We start from the raw sequence: 23,256 nt of genomic DNA, 5'->3' as shown, positions 1-23,256 counted from the left end.
ATAGAACAACATATAATATATAACTCAAAATCTCATGCATTTTACTACTTCTTTTTCAAAAAATTGTTCTTTTTAAGCTTAGTAGGCAATTCATGAGACATCTTTAACCATAAAAATTTTGAAAATAAACTACTAAAGCAAAATCCTAAAAGTGATCATTCAAAAGCTATAATAGAAAATAGAAAATAGAATAAAATACTTAAAAACAAAAAGAAAGGGGGAATGAAACTCCACCACCTCAGTGTTGATGGTTGCTCAGGCTGTGCTTTTCTGTAAAGATGATTCACCTCCCTTTAGTGCCATTGATGATAATATACACCTAGAGCTCGCTCTACAACACCAAACTTAAAAGGTTTGCTTGTCCCCAAGCAAAGAAAACTTGGTCCTGTATAGGCGTTAAACGCTAGGACTACTCCCCTCCTTGCTGCCTTTCCTCTGGGCGTTCAGCGCCAGGACTGGCATTGGACGCCAGAGGGTCCTCTCTATTTCGCCCTTGCTCTCTTCTCCTATCTGGCGTTAAACGCCATTAAGGGGCACCCTCCAGGGTGTTCTATTTCTCTCCTAAGAGTTCCTGTTTTTGTTCTAAGTGCTACACATGATCACAAACATGAGAAAAATGAGAAAAACCATATATAGAAAATACCATCATATGAAATCGGACTCGAATAAGTAAAATGAAACAAAAGAAAGATAATATATAAGCTATAGATATGGCTGTGTTGCCTCCCAACAAGCGCTTCTTTATCGTTATTAACTTGACATTCACCTTTGTCATGTCAATAAGAAGGTGGAGTCCCCTTGTTCAACTTTATCCCCTAGGTAGTGTTTGACTCTCTGGCCATTGACGATGAATCTTTTATCAGAATGTCTGTTCTAGAGTTCCACATGACCATAGGAAGACACTCTAGTGATCACAAAAGGTCCTGTCGATCGCAACTTGAGCTTCCCAGGGAAGAGCTTGAGCCTGGAATTGAAGAGCAAAACCTTCTGGCCAGGCTCGAAAACTCTGGAAGATAACTTCCTATCATGCCATTTCTTAGATCTTTCCTTGTAGATTTTATCACTCTCAAATGCAGCATGCCGGAATTCATCCAGTTCGTTTAATTGGAGTAACCTCTTCTCTCCTACTGCCTCGGCATCAAAGTTTAGGAACCTTGTTGCCCAGTAAGCTTTGTGCTCCAATTCCACTGGTAAATGACATGCTTTACCATAGACTAGCTGATAGGGGGACATCTCAATGGGCTTTTTGAATGCAATCCAGTATGCCCAGAGAACATTATCAAGCTTCCTTGCCCAATCCTTCCTGGAGGTGCTCACTGTCTTCTACAGGATCCTCTTGAGTTCCCTGTTGGAGACCTCAGCTGGTTCACTTATCTGTGGATGGTAGGGGGTTGTCACTTTATGACGGATGCCATATCTCTACAAAATTGAGTCGAGCTGTCTATTACAGAAGTGGCTGCTTCCGTCACTGATCAGTGTCCTTGGGACACCAAATCTGCTGAATATGTATTTCTGAAGGAATTTCAGCACGACCCAGGTGTCACTAGTGGGTGACGCTATTTCCTTAACCTATTTAGACACATTGTCCACCACCACCAGAGATGTATGCATTTGAATATGAGGGTGGAAAAGGTCTCATGAAGTCGATTCCCTATACGTCAAACAGCTCAATCTCCAGGATTCCTTGTTGTGGCATTTCATGATTATGAGGAAGGTTTCCAGCTCTTTGACACCTATCACAATTGCAGACAAACTCTCGGGACTCCTTAAAAAGAGTTAGCCAGCAGAACCCACTCTAAAGGACCTTAGTGGCTGTTCACTCTCCTCTAAAATGTCCTCCATACTCAGAACTATGACAATGCTAGAGGATTTGCTGTGTATCCTCCTCGGAGACATAACATCGAATTATGCCATTTGAGCATCTTTTAAAGAGATAGGGTTCATCCCACAAGTAGTATTTAGCATCGTGCAGAAGCTTCCGCACTTGCTGTTTGGTGAACTCCTTGGGGATGAACCTCATGGCCTTATAGTTTGCAATGTCTGCAAACCATGGTGCCCTGTGGATCGCAAAAAGTTGCTCATCTGGGAAGGTCTTGAACACGACAGTAGTGGGAGGTGGCGTTCCCTCTTTGGGCTCGATCCTTGACAGATGATCAGCCACCTGGTTCTTTGATCCTTTTTTATCTCTGATCTCAATGTCAAATTCTTGAAGGAGCACCACCCATCTGATCAACCTTAGTTTAGAATCCTGCTTGGTTAGAAGGTACTTAAGAGTAGCATGGTCAGTATAAACTATAACCTTTGAACCAATTAAATAGTATCTGAACTTATTAATGGCATAGATAGCTGCAAGTAGCTCCTTCTCTGTGGTGGTGTAGTTCTTTTGGGCATCATTTAGAACGCGACTGGTGTAATAAATGACATGCATAAGCTTATCATGTCTCTGTCCCAAAACTGCTCCAATGGCAAAGCCACTAGCATCGCACATTAGTTCAAATGGTAGGGACCAATTGGGTGCCGAAATAATAGGTGCAGAGATAAGCTTTGCTTTTAAAGTTTCGAAGGCATGCAGGCAATCCTTGTAAAAAATGAAAGGAGTGTCAGTAGCTAGAAGATTGCATAGAGGTTTTGCAATTTTGGAGAAATCTTTTATAAACCTCTTGTAGAATCTTACATGTCCCAAAAAATTTCGAATTGCCTTAACATTAGTAGGCAGTGGTAATTTTTCAATTACTTCCACCTTAGCTTGATCAACCTCTATTCGCTTGTTTGAAATCCGATGCCCAAGAACAATTCCTTCAATTACGATAAAGTGATATTTTTTCCAATTTAAAACTAGGTTTGTTTCTTGGCATCGTTTTAGAACCAAGGCTAGATGGTTAAGGCAGGAGTTAAGAAAATCACCAAAGACAGAGAAGTCATCCATGAATACTTTAAGGAATTTTTCAACCATATATGAGAAGATAAAGAGCATAGACCTTTGAAAGGTTGCTGAGGCATTACAGAGACCAAATGACATCCTCCTGTAAGTGAATACTCCATATGGGCATGTAAACGCCGTCTTTGCTTGGTTCTGGGGATCTATTGCAATCTGATTGTAGCTTGAGTAGCTGTCCAAAAAGCAATAAAATGCATGGCCAGCTAGCCTCTCCAACATCTGATATATGAAAGGTAGGGAAAAGTGATCCTTTCTTGTGGCATTGTTGAGCCTCCTGTAGTCGATGCAAATGCGCCATCCTGTGACCGTTCTTGTAGGGATCAGCTCATTCTTTTCAATATGGATCACTGTCATACCCCCTTTTTTCGGTACCACCTACAAAGGGCTTATTCAGAGACTATCCAAGATAGGATATATGATTCCAGCCTCCCAAAGTTTTGTAACCTCCTTTTGGACCACCTCTTTCATAGCTGGATTCAGCTGCCTCTGAGGTTGCACAACCGGTTTAGCATCATCTTCAAGTTGAATCTTGTGCATACACCGAGTGGGACGGATTCCTTTTAAGTCACTTGTGGTCCATTGATAAACCACTGTTTTATGGTTTATCTTGTGTTCAATTGAGTGGTTTTATCAAGTCCTTGCACACTTATTCATATGATTTGCATGATTTTACAATTCCTTCCTAGTGTTATTCTATGGTTGAAAACTTGCTTCCTAGAGTCTTTAATTTGTAATTCTCCTTTATACCATTCGATGCCGTGATCCGTGTGTTAAGTGTTTCAGGCTTTACAGGGCAGGAATGGCTTAGAGAATAGAGAGGAAGCTTGTAAAAATGGAAGGAACACAAGAAACTAAGGAGATAACCAACGAGCATTGACGCATACGCATGGCTCACGCGTGCGCGCGATATGGAGAAATTTGCAGCGACGCGTGCACGTACCTGACGCGTACGCATGGATTGGAGTTTGCACGGAGACGCGTGCGCGTGCCTGATGCATACGCGTGACACGCCAAGACGACCAGCAACGCATACGCGTGACTGACGCGTACGCGTGACATGCGTGATCTGCAGAAAATTCAGAAAATGCTGGGGGTGATTTTGGGCCGAGTTTTGACCCAGTTTCTGGCCCAGAAACACAGACTAGAGCCAGGGAACAGGCAGAGACTCAACACACATTCTCATTAGCATAGTTCTTAGTTTTAGATCTGAATCTAGAGAGAAATTGCTCTTCCTCTAGGTTTTCTTTACATTCATAGTTTTATAGTTTTATGCTTTGGATATTGCGAGAGTCATCACCTCCGTTGAAGTTACTATTCTAGTTTGTTTTCTTATTCCTTTACTCTTTTGATTACTTATTAATCCTGTTCAGATAATTATGTTGCATTTTAGATTTATTAATACAGAGAATTATTTTTACCTTTAATTAATTTTCAATCCCTATTTATTTAATTTATCATGTCTTCTTCTTATATTTCTGTGAGTTTTATATTCATGTAAATGGAGTAGATTCCCAACTTGACATGGGGGTTGATTAAAAGGAGACACTTGAGTTGGAATGCTCAAGTGATTAGTTAAATTAGAAGTTGTCGGCTAATTCTCTACTTACTAACGCTAGACCTTCCCAAGGGAGAGGACTAGGATTTGCGAATAAGAGTTAGCTTAATCACTTGACTTTCCTTTATTTAGTAAGGGTTAACTAAGTGAAAACAATAACCTCTTTATACTATACTTGAGAGAATTCCAACAAGGATAGAACTTCCAATTAATCACACCCCCGGTCAAAGCCTTTTATTTAATTATATAAATCTCTTTTAGTTTACATCGCCTTAATTCACACCCCTTTACTTTTCTGTTATTCAACTCTCAAAATTTCTTGGAAAACTCCTGATTAATAAAATAGCACTCTTTTGTCAACTCGTTGGGAGACGACCTGGGACCCATACTCCCAGTATTTTTATTCTAATTTTGTGACAACCTTTCTAAATTGATGAGCGAATTTTTGCTGGTTAAGAACTATACTCGCAACGTGTTTCTATATTGATTTCTTAATTGGTCGATTTTCGCCACCCATCATCCATCCAAGAGCTGTTTTGTGGGTTCTGAGGACTTGAATCAAGGTTTCTCTTCTTGCTGCTGTAGGTGTGAGCTTATAATCACTAGATAAGTGTCAGCATCTCCTAGGAACACGTATTTCAAGAACGGAGGTAAGGCCTTGAGATCGAGTTTAGGGGGCCCATGTTCTTCTCCAGGTGTGTTTAGCATCTCCTTCTGAAGTCCCGGCTCATCTAGTTCAGGCAGAATGTTTTCAAGAATCGTGTCTAGGTCCTCTTCAGATGTTTCGGCCGCAAACACTTCTTCAACCAGTGGCTCTATGGCATCTATCCTCATGCATTCCTCCGGGAGATCTGGATGTCGCATAGCCTCGATTGCATTCAGTACAACCTCCTCATCATTGACTCTCAGTGTCACTTCCCCCTTCTAGACGTTAATGATGGTTCGTCCTGTGGCGAGAAAAGGTCTTCCTAGAATGATAGATGCATTCTTGTCCTCCTCCATATCCAGTATCACGAAATCCAAAAGAAAGGTAAATGGTCCTACTCTCACAAGCATATCTTCCACCACTCCCACTGGGAACTTGACTGAGTGGTCACCAAGTTGAAGGCAAATATGGGTGGACTTAATTTCTTGAAATTGGAGTTTCTGCATTAATGACAATGGCATCAAGTTGATGCTTGCTCCAAGATCGCATAAAGCCTTCTTTATACAGGTGTTTCCAATGGTGCAGGGGATTATGAAGCTCCCCGGATCTTGAAGTTTCTCTGGTAGATTCCTTTGAATGACTGCACTGCACTCCTTGGTGAGAACAACTGTTTCTGCCTCTTTTCAATCCCTTTTTTTGCTCAATATGTCCTTCATAAATTTAGCATAGGAAGGCATTTATTCTAAAGCCTCTGCAAAGGGGATTTTTATCTCAAGTTTCTTGAAAACTTCCAAGAATTTGGAAAATTACTTGTCCTTTTCTGTCTTCTAGAGCTTCTGAGGGTATGGCAGCTTGGCTTGATATTCCAGGGCCTTTGGCAGTGCAGGATGAGTATCTAGGGTAACTGGAAAGGGATTATCAGGATGTCTGGGGGATACATCCTATGGATTGTTATTTATAGCTCCTCCCCTCTCTGGGCGTTGAATGCCTGAGCTGCCCCCTCGTGGGCGTTCAGCGACCCCAATGGTGCTCTGGGTTGTTGTGTTTTCATGCCCTGGTGTCTCCGCTGCATCCTGCGCCCTTTTGTTCTGAGGTTGGGTGTTCAGGGTTCTACCACTCCTTAGTTGAATTGCTTGGCACTCCTTCCTTATCTGTTCAAATATCTACTATTTGGTCTGGTTCAACTGTGCTTCCATAGTCTTGCTGGAGGCTCGGGTCTCCTGTAATACTTCCTGCAGGCTCAGTACTTATTGTGTGAGAAGGCTCAGCTACTGGGTTAAAGATTCATTTTGTTCAAAAATGGTGGGTTCAGTGGATACGATCTTGACTTCCCCCTTCATTGAGGTTTCACTAGATGAGTATAAATATTGACTGTTGGCAGCCATCTCAATGTGTTCATCTGCTTCTTCGGTCATCTTCCTCATGTGTATTGAACCACCTACAGAGTTATCCAGGGACATCTTGGCCATATTTGAGAGTCCATAATAGAAAATATCTAGCTTAACCCAGACTGAGAACATTTCAGTGGGGCATCGTCTCAGCTTGTATCTCTCCCAAGCATCATAAAGAGACTCGCTCTCTCCTTGTTTAAAGGTCTGAATATCCATTCTCAACCTACTTAGCTTTCTTGGAGAAAAGTATTGATTCAGAAACTTGTTCATTACTTTACTCCATGTGTCCAGGCTTGCTCTGGGTTGAGCATCCAACAATCTCTTTGCTTGGTCTTTTATAGCAAATGGGAAGAGCAGCAGCCTATAGATGTCAGGGTCTACTCTGTTGGTCCTCACAGTGTCACAGATTTACAGAAAATTAGCGAGGAACTCATTGGGTTCTTCCTGTGGGAGTCCATGAAACTAACAGTTTTGCTGCATTAGAGTGATCAATTGTGGGTTGAGCTCAAAATTTTCTGCTCTAGTAGGAGGTACATTAATGCTCCTTCCATAGAAATTAGGAGTGGGAGCTGTGTAAGATCCCAAGGTTCTTCTGGGTTGTGCATTCTCAATTGGATCCATAGTGATTTTGGTGTTCCTGTACTAACCAGAGACAAAGAAAAGTGAGAGTCTCTATGTCAAGGTCTAAAGAGCTCCTAGTGAGATATCCAAAAGAAATAAAATTAAAATAAAGTAACCAATTAACAAGAAAATTCGAAACAAGAATGTAAGAATTAGTCTAAGTAGTTTCAAAAATTAGAAAGAAATTTTTTTTAATTCGAAAATAAATAAATAAAATTAGAATAAATAAAAAATACAAGAAATTTCAAAAATTTAAAAAAAAAATAGAAAGAAAGGGTTTAAAATTTAAATTTAAATGAAAATAAGATAACTTAAAACAAAATTTTGAAAATAAAGAGAAAGATAAATAAGATAAGTTTGAAAATTTAATGAAAAAAATAAACTAGTAACCAAAAATTAAAAAGAAATTCAAGATAAAATCGAAAATCAAGAGAAAGTAGAGAAACAAGGAAAAGATAAATAAGATAAATATTTGAAAGTCAAGAAAAATAAAGATTCAAAAATTAAAAAGAAAAGTTAATTAAACCAAAAAAATTGTTTGGGCGCCATTATCTTGATAAAAAAAAAGATCTTTAATTTTTTCAGTGAAAAAAGATCTTTTTTTCATTTTTTAGTGTGTTTGGTAAATTTCTATTAGTAAAAATAAAAACACTAGGAAAAAAACATCTTTTTTGAGAAGCTGTAATTTACATCTTTTTTTAAAACATCTTTTTTCTTTAAAAAAAGATATTTTTCATGTAATAAATAAATAAAAAAGTACTTTATATTGTTATACCCAAACATAATTGATAAATAAAAAGATCTTTTTATATAAGATATCTAAACATAAAATCACTTTTACTTTTACATAAGATCTTTTAAAAAAAGATTATTCGAAAAAAGATCTTTTCTTAAAAGTTCACCCAAACAAGCCCTTAAAGATAGGAGGCTTATTTTGAAAATTTTTGAAAATTAGAAAAGAAAAGTCAAATAAAGATTTTGAAATTCAAATTTAAGAGAAAGAAAAACTAAGAAACTCTAAACTTTAAAATTTGAATTAAAAATATAGATAAGATAACAAAGTTTGAAACTTTAAAGAAAAGATAAAGATTAAAGATCAAAAAAGATAAACAAGATATGATTAAAGAAAATTAAATTAAAAAAAAGATCACTAATTAGACACCAAACTTAAAATTTTTAAATCAAGATAAGAAAAAGATGAAGAAATTTTCAAAATTTAAAAAGAAAAAGGAAATATTAAAAGAATAAACAATATTAAAAAGAAAAAGGAAATATTCAAAATAAGATAATAAGAAAAATTTAAAAATAAAAGGGGAAAGATAAACAATATTAATTTTAAAAATTTAAAGAAAAAACACTAAAAGAATACCAAACTTAAAAATTTTGAAATCAAATAAGAGAAAATAACAAAAAATTCAAACAGAAAGAAAGAAAAAAGGAAAAGATGAACAAGATAGAAATCGAGTGTTCAAGAAAGCAAACAAGATCAATTTTCGAAAATCAGGAAGAACACTAATTAAACAAAAACTAATAAAAGTACTGTTCCGGGGGTTACTTGAAACTGTAGGTCGATCTCGGACGAGATCTTCTGTGCTGGTCGGCGATGATGCGTCCGATTTGTGGGTGGTGGTTGGAGTCGCCGTGTCCGACTTGTTCGGCTTGTTGATGATGTTAATCCTTCGTCACCGGAGGGTGGGAGTACCTGCAAGGGACTCCGATGCTTAAGTCAGCAAGGATATTAAGCAAGTATTTTAGTAGAATCAGAGTATGAATTATACCTGGGTGCTCTGGTGTATTTATAACGATGAGGAGTGACCTTTCTAGAGATAAGATAGTTATCTTATCTTATCTTATCTTTGAGTGAGGTCATCTTATCTTCACGAGAACCGCCCTTATCTCTGTAGGCTTTGGGCTACTTTTGGATTTGGGTCGTGTTCCTCTGTTTGGGCCCTATTTGGGCTTTTCCTGGTGATTTGGCCGACCTCTTTGAGAAGAGGTCGGATAGTCCTGACCTGAAGAGGTTGGTCGACTTGTCGTTAAACATCCCGGGTCGGACAACTCGACCCAGGGTATGAACAGTGCCCCTGCTTGAGCGTGGTCTTCCTTTTGAGGTCGAGTCCCTAGTTTCAGGACTTCAATCCTTCTCTGTAGAAGCCGAGCTCGAGCATTGTCGATTTCTTTTTGTAGAAACCCCTTCTGAATACGGAGCGTTTCTTCTCTTTTCTTTGATTTCGAAAACAAGCGTTCCTTGCTTTGGGAATGTGCAAGGTTTTTAATGCCCCATTAATCTTTTAACGTTCCGTTTCTTTTGCCTCCCGCTTTCTTGTTTTATTTTTGAATTACACCAAAACTTTCTTTTTTCTGTTTCTCTTCACTGTAACTTCCCCCTTTCTCTCTTATTCTTCCGTTTCATTTGTGCCTCCTTGTTCTTTTGGGATTTTTGTTTTTCGTGTCTTCACGCTTCTCTCTGTGACGCCATTTGGTGGTTGTTGGTGCTTTCCTTGCTCGAAGGCAATTTTGGATTTTGTCTCTTCCACTTCTTCAGCACTTTCTTTCAGGTTGGTTCTTCTTTTCGTTCTTTCCTTATGCTTACCTTGTTCTATTCTTGGTAAAGTTTTTGGTTTTGCCTGAGTTTTGTTGGAAATCTTGGACCTTTTTGTTTTTTACCATACTTGGTTGTATTGTCATGCATGTTTTCTGGTTTTCTTTCGACTTTATGCATGCTCCTATGTGGATGCTTTTAGGGTTTTGCATGTTGTCGTTGCTTTCTGGTTGTACTTTGATGCTTGAGTTTTATGAACTGCACCTGTTTGCTTCTGAAAAGATTGCCCCTTGATTTTTGCCCTGTTGATAGCTTTCTTTGCTGATAGATTTGTAGAAGACGGTGGTTTTCTGATAACTTACTTTGATTTGCGTCTTTCTTCTTGAAGCATTGCTTAGAGTCTTTGCTGGGATGTTTAGCCTTTGTAGACTTTCTTTCTGAGTCCTTACTCTGTCCCTGCCTCCAAAGGATGCCCCTGGACCTTGGTGCGTGTCTTAGGGTTTTCCTTTTACTGTTTGTACTGCTCTGAGCCATTTTGGTCCGAGCTATTTTCTTGGATTTTGCCTGAGCTGTTTTGGTTAGTAATCCATTTTCTTTTCCTTGCTTGTAGGACTAGTTGGCCATGTCTTCTCGCAAAAATATTGTTGAGACGTCTTCCAAGATTCCTGAGGGTATGTCCGATTGGCTAGACTCCCTTGTGTTGATGTGTGTCTCCGTGGTAAATGAGGAGTACTGTGTAGAGCTGAGGAAGCGTTATAGGATTTGTAGTAGTCGCGCCCAGGAAAAAGATTATGAGCTTGTAGCGCCTGATTCCGATGAGAGAGTTTGTTTCCCGACTTTGGTCCAGGGGGAGCGTCCCTTCTTCTATGCCCATGACTATTTTTTCAGCCAGCTGAACATTACTTTCCCTTTTACTTCCTTCGAGACCGACTTATTGTGGTCGTGTAACGTTGCTCCTTCCCAGCTCCATCCGAACTCTTGGGGTTTTATCAAAATCTTCCAGTTGCTTTGCCATGAGTTGGACGTCAAACCTTCTCAGACCCTCTTTCTTTATCTCTTTGTTTTGACTAAGTCCGGGATTTCCTCCAAAAAGAAAGCTTCTTGGATTTCCTTTTGATCTGTCCAGGGACATAAAGTGTTTTCTATGTATGATGAGTCCTTTAGGGACTTTAAGAATTACTTTTTTAAAGTCCGAGCTGTTTGAGGGAGCTCAACCATTTTTGTTGGAATCGAATAATGAGCCTGCCTTCCCCTTGTGCTGGCAAAAGAACGTTGTGGTGTCTCGATACTCATGGGAGATGCTTGACGAGGTCGAGCAGGCTTTTGTGAATGTTTTGGAAGATATTTGGGGGGAACCTCCCCATCTCGATACCAAGAGATTTCTGGGGGACCCCTCCCTAGTCCGAACTGTGTTGGGTACTGGCCGACTTGTTTTTGTTATGTTTTACTTTGCTTCCTTTCTTTCCAGATTCATAACTTTGCTTTTTTGGTTGATTTTGTTTTTTTAGAGATGGCCAAGAATAATGATTCCATTAAAGCCTTTAAAAAGGCGAGAAATGCTACAGCTGCCTAGAACATCTCGGCCAAGGCGGCTGGAGAAGGATCCTCTCATGTTCTGCCAAAACAACCAGTACCAAGCTCTCCTGGGCTGAGGAGGATGATTCCTACCCCTCAGGTTCATTTGGTCGATCCTCCCCAGACTTCTGCTACTACCTCTTCTCCTACTGGCGCTCCTCCTCCAAAAAGACAGAGGACCGCTGAGCCCTTCAACCTGGATGCCCCCAATTTCGATGCTGTCGAGTTTGTTGATCAGCAAATTGGTCCCTATGGTGCCATTCCTACTGACGATGTTTCTCTTCTTCGTCATTTTTACTCGGAGCAGTATCAAGATGGCACATATGGGGGCAGCTTTATATCAGACTGCCCATGATCTTCCCATTCATGCAACAAAGGCCTTTATGGAGGATGCCAAGTTGGAGTTCGACCAGATGAAGGGTAAAGAGCGGACAATTTATACGCTTTTTGGCATTATTTTTAGTATGCTTTTAGTATGTTTTAGTTAGTTTTTATTATATTTTTATTAGTTTTTAAATAAAAATCACATTTCTGGACTTTACTATGATTTTGTGTATTTTTCTGTGATTTCAGGTATTTTCTGGCTGAAATTGAGGGACCTAAGCAATAATCTGATTCAGAGGCTGAAAAAGGACTGTAGATGTTGTTGGATTCTGACCTCCCTGCACTTAAAGTAGATTTTCTGGAGCTACAGAAGCCCAATTGGCGTGATCTTAATTCCGTTGGAACGTAGACATCCTGGGCTTTCCAGCAATATATAATAGTCTATACTTTGTTTAAGATTTGATGGCCCAAACTGGCGTTCCAAATTAGCATAGAAATTTTAGCGTCAAAACGCCAGAACTAGCATAAAAGCTGGAGTTAAACGCCCAAACTAGCACAAAAGCTGGCGTTTAACTCCAAGAAAAGTCTCTACACGTGAAATCTTCAATGCTCAGCCTATGCACACATCAAGTGGGCCCGAAATTGGATTCTGCATCATTTACTCATTTCTGTAAACCCTAGGTTACTAGTTTTCTACAAATAGGACCTTTTGCTATTGTATTTCATACACTGGATCATACTTTTCATCTTGGAAATTGTATGTTCACGCTTTGGGAGGCTGGCGATTCGGCCATGCCTAGACCTTTTGTTCTTATGTATTTTCAACGGTAGAGTTTCTACACACCATAGATTAAGGTGTGGAGCTCTGCTGTTCCTCATGAATTAATGCAAAGTACTATTGTTTTTCTATTTAATTCAAGCTTATTGTTATTCCAAGATATTCATTCGTTCTTCAACTTGATGAATATGATGATCTGTGACACTCATCATCATTCTCACCTATGAACGCGTGCCTGACAACCACTTCCATTCTACAAGGCAAACAAGCTTGAATGTGTATCTCTTGGGTTTCTAATCTAAGATTAGAACCTTCGTAGTATAGGCTAGAATTATTGGCGGCCATTCCTGAGATCAGGAAAGTCTAAACATTGTCTGTGGTATTCCGAGTAGGATCTGAGAAGGGATGACTGTGACGAGCTTCAAACTCGCGAGTGTTGGGCGTAGTGACAGACGCAAAAGGATCAATGGATCCTATTCCAACATGATCGAGAACCGATAGATGATTAGCCGTGCGGTGACAGTGCATTTGGAACATTTTCACTGAGAGGACGGGAAGTAGCCATTGACAACGGTGATGCCCAACATAAAGCTTGCCATGGAAAGGAGTATGAATGATTGGAAGAAGGCAATAGGAAAGCAGAGGTTCAGAAGGAACAAAGCATCTTCATACGCTTATCTGAAATTCCTACCAATGAATTACATAAGTATCTCTATCTTCATTTTATGTTTTATTCGTCTATTAATTATTAATTCTCCATAACCATTTGAATCTGCCTGAGTGAGATTTACAAGATGACCATAGCTTGCTTCAAGCCGACAATCTCCGTGGGATCGACCCTTACTCACGTAAGGTTTATTACTTGGACGACCCAGTGCACTTGCTGGTTAGTTGTGTGGAGTTGTGATAAAGAGTTGAGATTATAATTGTGCGTACTAAGGTTTTGGCGCCGTTGTTGGGGAACAAACAATCCCCGCGCAACCAAGTTTTTGGCGCCGTTGCCGGGGATTGTTCGAGTTTGGACAACTGACGGTTCATCCTGTTGCTTAGATTAGGTAATTTTATTTTATGATTATGCTGTTTAGTTTTTATTTTTTCGAAAATTTTTTTCAAAAATACAAAAAATTTTCTATTCTGTTCTTCAGAGTTTTTAAGAATGAATTCTAGAGTTTCATGATGATTTGTTGAAGTCTGGCTGGTTGTGAAACCATGTCTAAACTTTTGGACTGAGGTTTCAACTAAGAGCTTGTTGATTTCTATCAATTTTGCTATTGAGAGTAATGATCTGCTAAAGCTTGGCTGGCCATTGGCCATGTCTAGTGTTTTGGACCGAAGCTTTCATTGAAAGCTTGGCTGGCTAGTAAGCCATGTCTAATTCCTGGACCGGAGTTTTAGACTAACATTGCATGATTCCTATAATTCTTATTAAAAATTTTAATCTCTTTATTCTCTTTTCCATATAATTTTCGAAAAAAAATTATAAAATTTATAAAATCAAAAATATTTTATGTTTCTTGTTTGAGTCTAGTGTCTAATCTTAAGTTTGGTGTCAATTGCATGTCTTTATTCTTCTTGCATTTTTCGAATATATACATTATGTTCTTCATTGATCTTCAAGTTGTTCTTGATGATTTCAGTTCTTTGATCTTTAATTTCTCTTATTTTGTGTCTTTTGTTGTTTCTTACATGCATTTTTAAATTGTTATAGTCCTTAGTATACAAACTTCTGAGTTTAGTGTCTTGCATGCATTGTTTATTTGATCTTAGTTGCATTTGTTATTATTTCTCATCATTAAAAAATTCAAAAATTTTTAAAATTGTGTCTTTTCAAGTCAATAACACAGAGAATTGAAGATTCAAAATATTCAGCAGAGGAATTACACAGAAAAAGCTGGGCGTTCAAAATGCCCAGTGAGGAAGGAAAACTGGCGTTTAAATGCCAGCCAGGGTACCTGGCTGGGCATTAAACGCCCAAAAGGATAGTATTTTGGGCATTAAACGCCAGAATGGATACCATTCTGGGCGTTTAACGCCAGGAGGACACTAGAGGGAAGATTTTGTTTTTAATTCAAATCTTTTTCAAATATTCATAATTTTTCAAAATCAAATCTTTTTCAAATCATATCTTTTCAATCATATCTTTTCAAAATCAATTTATTTTCAATTTTTTATTTATTACTATTTTCGAAAATCCTTGCTACAATTAGTGATTTAATTCAAAATTTTCAAGTTGTTACTTGCCTATTAAGAAAGGATCAAATTTTAATTCTAGAATCATATCTTTTAATTTCTTGTTAGTCAAGTAATCAACTTTAATTTTAAAAACTTTCTCTTTTAAATTTGATTCTCAATCATATCTTCTCAATCATGCCTTTTCAATCACATCTTTTTCAAAATTAAGTTTCAATCATATCTTTTTTATTTCTAATTTCAAAATCTTTTTCAAAAATCACTTAATTTCTTTCCCAATCTTAGTTTTCGAAAATCATTTACCAAATTTTCAAAATTTCTTTCAATTATTTCAAAATCTTTTACTTTAATTTCGAAAATTCTTCCCCTCTTCCCATATCCTTCTATTTATGGACTAACACTCCTCCTCAATGTACAATTCGAACTCTATCCCTCTTGATAAGTTCGAATTCTTTCTTCTCTATCTTCTCCTTCTATTCTTCTTTACCTCTGACACCTCAAGGAATCTCTATACTGTGACATAGAGGACTCCATATTTTCTTCTCCTCTCTTTTCATATGAGCAGGAGCAAGGACAAAGACATTCTTGTTGAGGCTGATCTTGAACCTGAAAGGACCTTGAAGAGAAAGCTAAGAGAAGCTAAAGTACAACTCTCTGTAGAGGACCTAACAAAGCTTTTCAAACAAGAAGAAGCCATGGCAGCCGAAAACAACAACAATGCCAACAATGCAAGGAAGGTGCTTGGTGACTTTACTGCACCTACTCCTGACTTCTATGGGAGAAGCATCTCAATCCCTGCCATTGGAGCAAACAACTTTGAGCTTAAGCCTCAATTAGTTTCTCTAATGCAACAGAATTGCAAGTTTCATGGACTTCCATTGGAAGATCCTCATCAGTTCTTAGCTGAAGTCTTGCAAATTTGTGACACTGTCAAGACCAATGGGGTTGATTCCGAGGTCTACAAGCTTATGCTTTTTCCCTTTACTGTAAGAGAAAGAGCTAGAACATGGTTTGATTCACAACCTAAAGAAAGCCTGAACTCTTGGGAAAAGCTAGTCAATACCTTCTTGGCAAAGTTCTTTCCACCTTAAAAATTGAGCAAGCTTAGAGTGGAAGTCCAAACCTTCAGACAGAAGGAAGGTGAATCCCTCTATGAAGCTTGGGAAAGATACAAGCAATTGATCAGAAGGTGTCCTTCTAACATGCTTTCAGAATGGAGCATCATATGTATCTTCTATGATGGTTTGTCTGAACTATCCAAGATGTCATTGGACAGCTCTGCTGGAGGATCTCTTCATCTAAAGAAGACGCCTGCAGAAGCTCAGGAACTCATTAAAATGGTTGCAAATAACCAATTCATGTACACCTCTGAAAGGAATCCTGTGAATAATGGGACAAGTCAGAAGAAAGGAGTTCTTGAGATTGATACTCTGAATGCCATATTGGCTCAGAATAAAATATTGACTCAGCAAGTCAATATGATTTCTCAGAGTCTGTCTAGGATGCAAGCAGCAATAGTCAGTACCAAAGAAGCTTCATCTGAAGAAGAAGCTTATGATCCTGAGAACCCAGCAATGGAAGAGGTGAATTACATGGGAGAACCCTATGGAAACACCTATAATCCTTCATGGAGAAATCATCCAAACCTCTCATGGAAGGATCAACAGAGGCCTCAACAAGGCTTCAACAACAATAATGGTGGAAGAAATAGGTTTAGCAATGGCAAACCTTTTCCATCATCTTCTCAGCAACAAATAGAGAATTCCAAGCAGAATAACTCTGAATTAGCAACTGTAGTCTCTGATTTAATTAAAACCACTCAAAGTTTCATGACTGAAATAAGGTCTTCCATTAGAAATTTAGAGGCACAAGTGGGTCATCTGAGTAAGAAAGTTACTGAACTCCCTCCTAGTACTCTTCCAAGCAATACAGAAGAGAATCCAAAAGGAGAGTGCAAGGCCATCAACATGACCCACACGGCCGAACCTGGAGAGGAGGAGGAGGCAGTGATCTCCACTGAGGAAGACCTCAATGGACATCCACTGGCCTCCAAGGAGTTTCCTAATAAGGAACCATGGGAATCTGAGGCTCACACTGAGACCATAGAGATTCCATTGAATTTACTTTTGCCATTCATGAGCTCTGATGAATATTCTTCCTCTAAAGAGGATGAAGATGTTACTGAAGAACAAGTTGTTAAGTACCTTGAAGCAATCATGAAGCTAAATGCCAAGCTATTTGGTAATGAGACTTGGGAGGATGAACCCCTTTGCTCACCAAAGAACTGGATGACTTGACTAGGCAAAAATTACCTCTGAAAAGACAAGATCTTGGAAAGTTCTCAATATCTTGTACCATAGGCATCATGACCTTTGAGAAGGCTCTGTGTGACCTAGGGTCAAGCATAAACTTTATGCCTCTCTTTATAATGGAGAAGCTAGGAATCCTTGAGGTACATGCTGCAAGAATCTCACTAGAGATGGCAAACAATTCAAGAAAACAGGCTTATGGACATGTAGAGGATGTCTTGGTAAAGGTTGAAGGCCACTACATCCCTGCTGATTTCATAATTCTAGATACTAGGAAGTGTATGGATGAATCCATTATCCTTGGTAGACCCTTTCTAGCCATAACAAAAGCTGTGATTGATGTTGACAGAGGAGAATTGGTCCTTCAAGTGAATGAGGACTCCCTTGTGTTTAAAGCTCAAGGTTCTCCCTCTGTAACCATGGAGAGGAAGCATGAAAAGCTTCTCTCAATACAGAGTCAAACAAAACCCCCACATTCAAACTCTAAGTTTGGTGTTGGGAGGCCACAACCAAACTCTAAGTTTGGTGTTGAGAGGCCATCATCATGCTCTGAGTATCTGTGAGGCTCCATGAGAGCCCACTGTCAAGCTACTGACATTTAAGAAGCGCTTGTTGGAAGGCAACTAAATTTTACTTATCTATGTTAAATTTTTATTTTCCATTGTTATTTTATATTTTCTGTAGGTTGATGATCATGTGAAGTCACAAAAACAATTGAAAAAGCAAAAACAAACTGAAAAATAGAATGAAAAATAGCACACCCTGGAGGAGAGGCCTACTGGCATTTAAACGCTAGTAAGGGCAGCAGAATGGGCGTTAAACGCCCAGTCTGGCATCATTCTGGGCGTTTAACGCCAGAAAAGGGCAAGAAGCTGGCGTTAAATGCCAGAAATGGGCAGCAACCTGGTGTTTAGCGCTAGGATTGGCAGCAAAGGGCGTTTTGCAAGCCTAATTGGTGCAGGGATGAGAAATCCTTGACACCTCAGGATCTGTGGACCCCACAGGATCCCTACCAACCTCAACCCACTCTCTCTTCTTCACACCTTTTCATAATACTCTTCCCCAAATACCCTTCACCAATCACCTCAATACCTCTTCCCCAAAAACCCCTCACCTATCAAATCCTACTCTCTTCTCTATAAACCCTTCACCAATCCACATCCATCCATCATAAACCCCACCTACCTCACCATTCAAATTCAAACCACTTTCCCTCCCAAACCCACCCATACATGGCCGAACCTGACCCTCTCCCCACTCCTATATAAACCCATCTTCACCCCTTCATTTTCACACATCTTAAACACTACTTCTCCCCCTCGGCCGAAACACTAACCCCCTCCATCTCCCCTATTTCTTCTTCCTCTACTCTCTTCTTTCTTCTTTTGCTTGAGGACGAGCAAACCTTCTAAGTTTGGTGTGGTAAAAGCGTTGCTTTTCATTTTTCCATAAACATTTATGGCACCTAAGGCCGGAGAAACCTCTAGAAAGTGGAAAGGAAAGGCAAAAGCTTCCACCTCCGAGTCATGGGAGATGGAGATATTCATCTCAAGGGTGCATCAAGACCACTTCTATGAAGTTGTGGCCAAGAAGAAGGTGATCCCCGAGGTCCCTTTCAAGCTCAAAAAGGGTGAATACCCGGAGATCCGACATGAGATTCGAAGAAGAGGTTGGGAAGTTCTCACCAACCCCATTCAACAAGTCGGAATCTTTAATTTCCTTGTTCTTTATTTTTCTGTTTTTCAAAAATTATGCTTTATGTTTATTTATGTTTGTGTCTTATTACATGATCACTAGTGTCTAAGTGTCTATGCCTTAAAGCTATGAATATGAATCCATCACCTTTCTTAAATGAAAAATGTTTTTAATTGAAAAAGAAAAAGAAGTTCATGAATTTCGAATTTTAAAACAGATTAATTATTTTGATGTGGTGGCAATACTTTTTGTTATCTGAATGAATGCTTGAACAGTGCATATTTTTGAATTTGTTGTTGATGAATGTTAAAATTTTTGGCTCTTGAAAGAATGATGGAATAGGAGAAATGTTATTGATGATCTGAAAAATCATAAAAATGATTCTTGAAGCAAGAAAAAGTAGTGAAAAAAAAAAAGAGAAAAAGAAAGAGAAAGAAAAAGCAAGCAGAAAAAGCCAATAGCCCTTTAAACCAAAAGGCAAGGGTAAAATAAAAAGGATCCAAGGCTTTGAGCATTAGTGGATAGGAGTGTCTACAGGAATAAAATCCTGGCCTAAGCGGCTAAACCAAGCTGTCCCTAACCATGTGCTTGTGGCGTGAAGGTGTCAAGTGAAAACTTGAGACTGAGTGGTTAAAGTCGTGGTCCAAAGCAAAAAGAGTGTGCTTAAGAGCTCTGGACACCTCTAATTGGTGACTCTAGCAAAGCTGAGTCACAATCAGAAAAGGTTCACCCAGTTATGTGTCTGTGGCATTTGTGTATCCGGTGGTAATACTGGAAAACAAAATGCTTAGGGTCACAGCCAAGACTCATAAAGTAGCTGTGTTCAAGAATCAACATACTGAACTAGGAGAATCAATAACACTATCTGAATTCTGAGTTCCTATAGATGTCAATCTTTCTGAACTTCAAGGGATAAAGTGAGATGCCAAAACTGTTCGGAAGCAAAAAGCTAAAAGCCCCGCTCATCTAATTAAGACTGATCTTCATAGATATTTTTGGAATTCATTGTATATTCTCTTCTTTTTATCCTAATTTATTTTTGGTTGCTTGGGGACAAGCAACAATTTAAGTTTGGTGTTGTGATGAGCGGACAATTTATACGCTTTTTGGCATTATTTTTAGTATGTTTTAGTTAGTTTTTATTATATTTTTATTAGTTTTTAAATAAAAATCACATTTCTGGACTTTACTATGAGTTTGTGCATTTTTCTGTGATTTCAGGTATTTTCTGGCTGAAATTGAGGGACCTGAGCAAAAATCTGATTCAGAGGCTAAAAAAGGACTGCAGATGCTATTGGATTCTGACCTCCCTGAACTCAAAGTAGATTTTCTGGAGCTACAGAAGCCCAATTGGTGCGCTCTCAATTGCGTTGGAAAGTAGACATCCTGGGCTTTCCTGCAATATATAATAGTCTATACTTTTCCCAAGATTTGATGGCTCAAACCGGCGTTCCAAGTCAGCATAGAAATTCTGGCGTCAAAACGCCAGAACTGGCATTAAAGCTGGAGTTAAACGCCCAAACTGGCAAAAAACTGGTGTTTAACTCCAAAAAAAGTCTCTACACGTGAAAGCTTCAATGCTCAGCCCAAGAACACACCAAGTGGCCCGGAATTGGATTCTGCATCATTTACTCATTTCTGTAAACCCTAGGTTACTAGTTTTCTACAAATAGGACCTTTTGCTATTATATTTCACACACTGGATCATACTTTTCATCTTGGAAATTGTATGTTCACGCTTTGGGAGGCTGGCGATTCGGCCATGCCTAGACCTTTTGTTCTTATGTATTTTCAACGGTAGAGTTTCTACACACCATAGATTAAGGTGTGGAGCTCTGCTGTTCCTCATGAATTAATGCAAAGTACTATTGTTTTTCTATTCAATTCAAGCTTATTCTTATTCCAAGATATTTATTCATTTCTCAACCTGATGAATGTGATTATTTGTGACACTCATCATCATTCTCACCTATGAACGCATGCCTGACAACCACTTCCGTTCTACAATGCAAACAAGCTTGAATGTGTATCTCTTGGGTTTCTAATCTAAGATTAGAACCTTCGTGGTATAGGCTAGAATTATTGGCGGCCATTCCTGAGATCCGGAAAGTCTAAACCTTGTCTGTGGTATTCCGAGTAGGATCTGGAAAGGGATGACTGTGACGAGCTTCAAACTCGCGAGTGTTGGGCGTAGTGATAGACGCAAAAGGATCAATGGATCCTATTCCAACATGATCGAGAACCGACAGATGATTAGCCGTGCGGTGACAGCGCATTTGGAACATTTTCACTGAGAGGACGGGAAGTAGCCATTGACAACGGTGATGCCCAACATAAAGCTTGCCATGGAAAGGAGTATGAATGATTGGAAGAAGGCAATAGGAAAGCAGAGGTTCAGAAGGAACAAAGATCTTCATACGCTTATCTGAAATTCCTACCAATGAATTACATAAGTATCTCTATCTTCATTTTATGTTTTATTCATATTTTAATTATCAATTCTCCATAACCATTTGAATCTGCCTGACTGAGATTTACAAGAAGACCATAGCTTGCTTCAAGCCGACAATCTACATGGGATCGACCCTTACTCACGTAAGGTTTATTACTTGGACGACCCAGTGCACTTGCTGGTTAGTTGTGTGGAATTGTGATAAAGAGTTGAGATTACAATTGTGCGTACCAAGTTGTTGGCGCCATTGATGATCACAATTTCGTGCACCAAAGGGTTTGAAGGAGGAGCTCGAGGTGAAAGTGGCCAAACTGGAGAAAGAGTTAGAGGGTGAGAAGACTCGGGCTATTGCCTTGGCGGCTTCTGCCAAGTTGTCTAAAGATATGGCGTTGAAGCATAAGGAGAGCTATGTCACCACTTATAGGAAGATGATGGGTCTTAAGGAGGATTTGGAGTCTGCCTGAGCTGACTATGCCGAGCTTCAGGGTCATCTTGTAGGCAGTGTAAATGCTGCTAATGAGAATTTGAAGGATCAAGTTCGAGTTCTTGTGCCCGAGATTGACCTTACTCTTTGTAGTTTGGATAATGTTGTAAAGGATGGTAAGATTGTCCCTGATGACCCTGATGATGATGATGATGTCGACCATCCTCCCGTACCTTCTGCTAAAGTCTCCGTTGGCCCGCCTTCTTCAACTCTGGAAACTGAAGTCGGTCAGCCTGAGTCTGATCCCGACGTCCAGATGCTGAACCGGGATGATGGGACGGTAGATGCGGTACCCCTACAGACTCGTCCTCCTTCACCTCGGGATGCTGCTACTGGGAAGTCTTTGGATTCTCTATGATTATTTTTGTGTATAGCCCGGCCTGTGGGCTTTGAACTCTTTTGTTTTGTAGTGTGTAGTCTTGACTTCTGGATACTCTAGTTGCTTTTTTAGCAACCTTTATTTTGAAAAAACAAAGGTAGTTTTTCAAGCCTCTTAGGGTCGACTTCAGGTGGCCTCTTGAGTCTTGTTATTATAGTAACTTTTTTGTGATATGCTTATCGGTTGCTTGCTTAGTATTTTCCAGGCATCTTTAAGGTATTGGAATCTTGTTTTCCCACCTCTTTTGATTGCCTTTGTGCTTTCATATTTGTAGATTGATTGAGGTTATGGCTTTCTGGGTCCGATTCAAGTTCCCTCATGGCGCATACCTTCTGTCGATCGATCTCCTTGTGAGTAACCCCTTGGGGTTCGCTTTTGATGATCCTGTAGCTTTTGGTCCGACTTCTGCATGTCGGTCTCTTTTAAGTTATTTCTTAGTAATCCATTTTGTTCGGACTTTGTCAGGTCTCTTTTTATGGATTACGTATTTATAACTTTTGGTAGCTTGATTGGGCCGACTTTGTCATTTCGGTCCCTTCTGAGTCATTTTTAGTAATTCTCTTTTTCAGGGCTGGTCAGGCCTCTTTCTTAGGGATTTACTTTTTATAACTTTTGTCATAGTCGACTGGTCCGACTTCTTTATGTCGGTCCATCTTTAAGTTATTTCTAGCAACCCATTTTTATTATGACCTCGTCAGGTCCTTTCTTATAGATCACTTTTGATAACTTCTTGCATTTAATCTGTTTTGTCACTTTTCATCTTTGCCGATTTCGTAGAAATTGAGCTTGATCCTCGCTTGGTCAACCTTTGATGAATTCGGTTTTCATCTTTGTTGGCCTTTATTGTGATCGGGCAGCGAATTTGGTTTTCACTTTTGCCGATCTGTAGCTTTATAATCGGGCGATGAAATTTTGCATTTCAGATTAATGCGTCTTGATAAAGGATTTATAGAAAATCTGAAAAAACTTTATTCAAAATAGAAAATATGCTAATATATACATGTGGGAGTTTTACCCCCCTTAAGTTAGGTATTTCATGGATCTTGGCTTGGTGCCTCGTTAAAACCTTTTTAAGGAAACAGAGTGCACCTCATCCCAAGATCTTTATTACCTCATAACTGTAGTACCTCCTTAAGTTGCAGGCGTGCCATGACCTTGGGAGCTCTTGTCCTTCTAGTTTGGATAGCTTGTAGTACTTCTATGACTCGGTAGGGACCCTTCCAGTTTGTTGCCAGCTTTCCTTCTCCCAGTCGAGTTGTTCCAATGTCATTTCGGATTAGGACGAGGTCATTCTTGGCAAAGCCTCGCGGCACTACCTTTTGATTGTATCTTGAAGCCATTCGACGTTTTAATGCCTCTTCCCTGATCCGAGCTCTT

General features: G+C 39.2%; 1 protein-coding gene and 1 non-coding gene across 2 annotated transcripts; both read right to left on the bottom strand.

The window, feature by feature from the left end:
* Window positions 1-873: 873 nt before the first annotated feature.
* On the bottom strand, window positions 874-1,233 carry LOC112757435 (uncharacterized). The gene has a single exon (XM_025806024.1). The coding sequence runs from the start codon at window positions 1,231-1,233 to the stop codon at window positions 874-876; it is 360 nt and encodes a 119-aa protein (XP_025661809.1).
* Window positions 1,234-15,660: 14,427 nt separating this feature from the next.
* Window positions 15,661-15,768, bottom strand: LOC112761208 (small nucleolar RNA R71). The gene has a single exon (XR_003181614.1). It is a non-coding gene; the product is annotated as a small nucleolar RNA R71 (small nucleolar RNA).
* Between the last annotated feature and the right edge of the window lie 7,488 nt (window positions 15,769-23,256).

Source organism: Arachis hypogaea, chromosome 16 (assembly GCF_003086295.3).
Source record: "Arachis hypogaea cultivar Tifrunner chromosome 16, arahy.Tifrunner.gnm2.J5K5, whole genome shotgun sequence".
NCBI lineage: Eukaryota > Viridiplantae > Streptophyta > Magnoliopsida > Fabales > Fabaceae > Arachis > Arachis hypogaea.
The sequence above is the reverse complement of the archived record's forward strand: the minus strand, read 5'-3'. Positions and strand labels throughout refer to the sequence as shown.

Coding starts and splice junctions, on each gene's coding strand:
- LOC112757435 (XM_025806024.1), bottom strand. CDS start 1,233: ATGTCCCCCTATCAGCTAGTCTATGGTAAAGCATGTCATTTACCAGTG.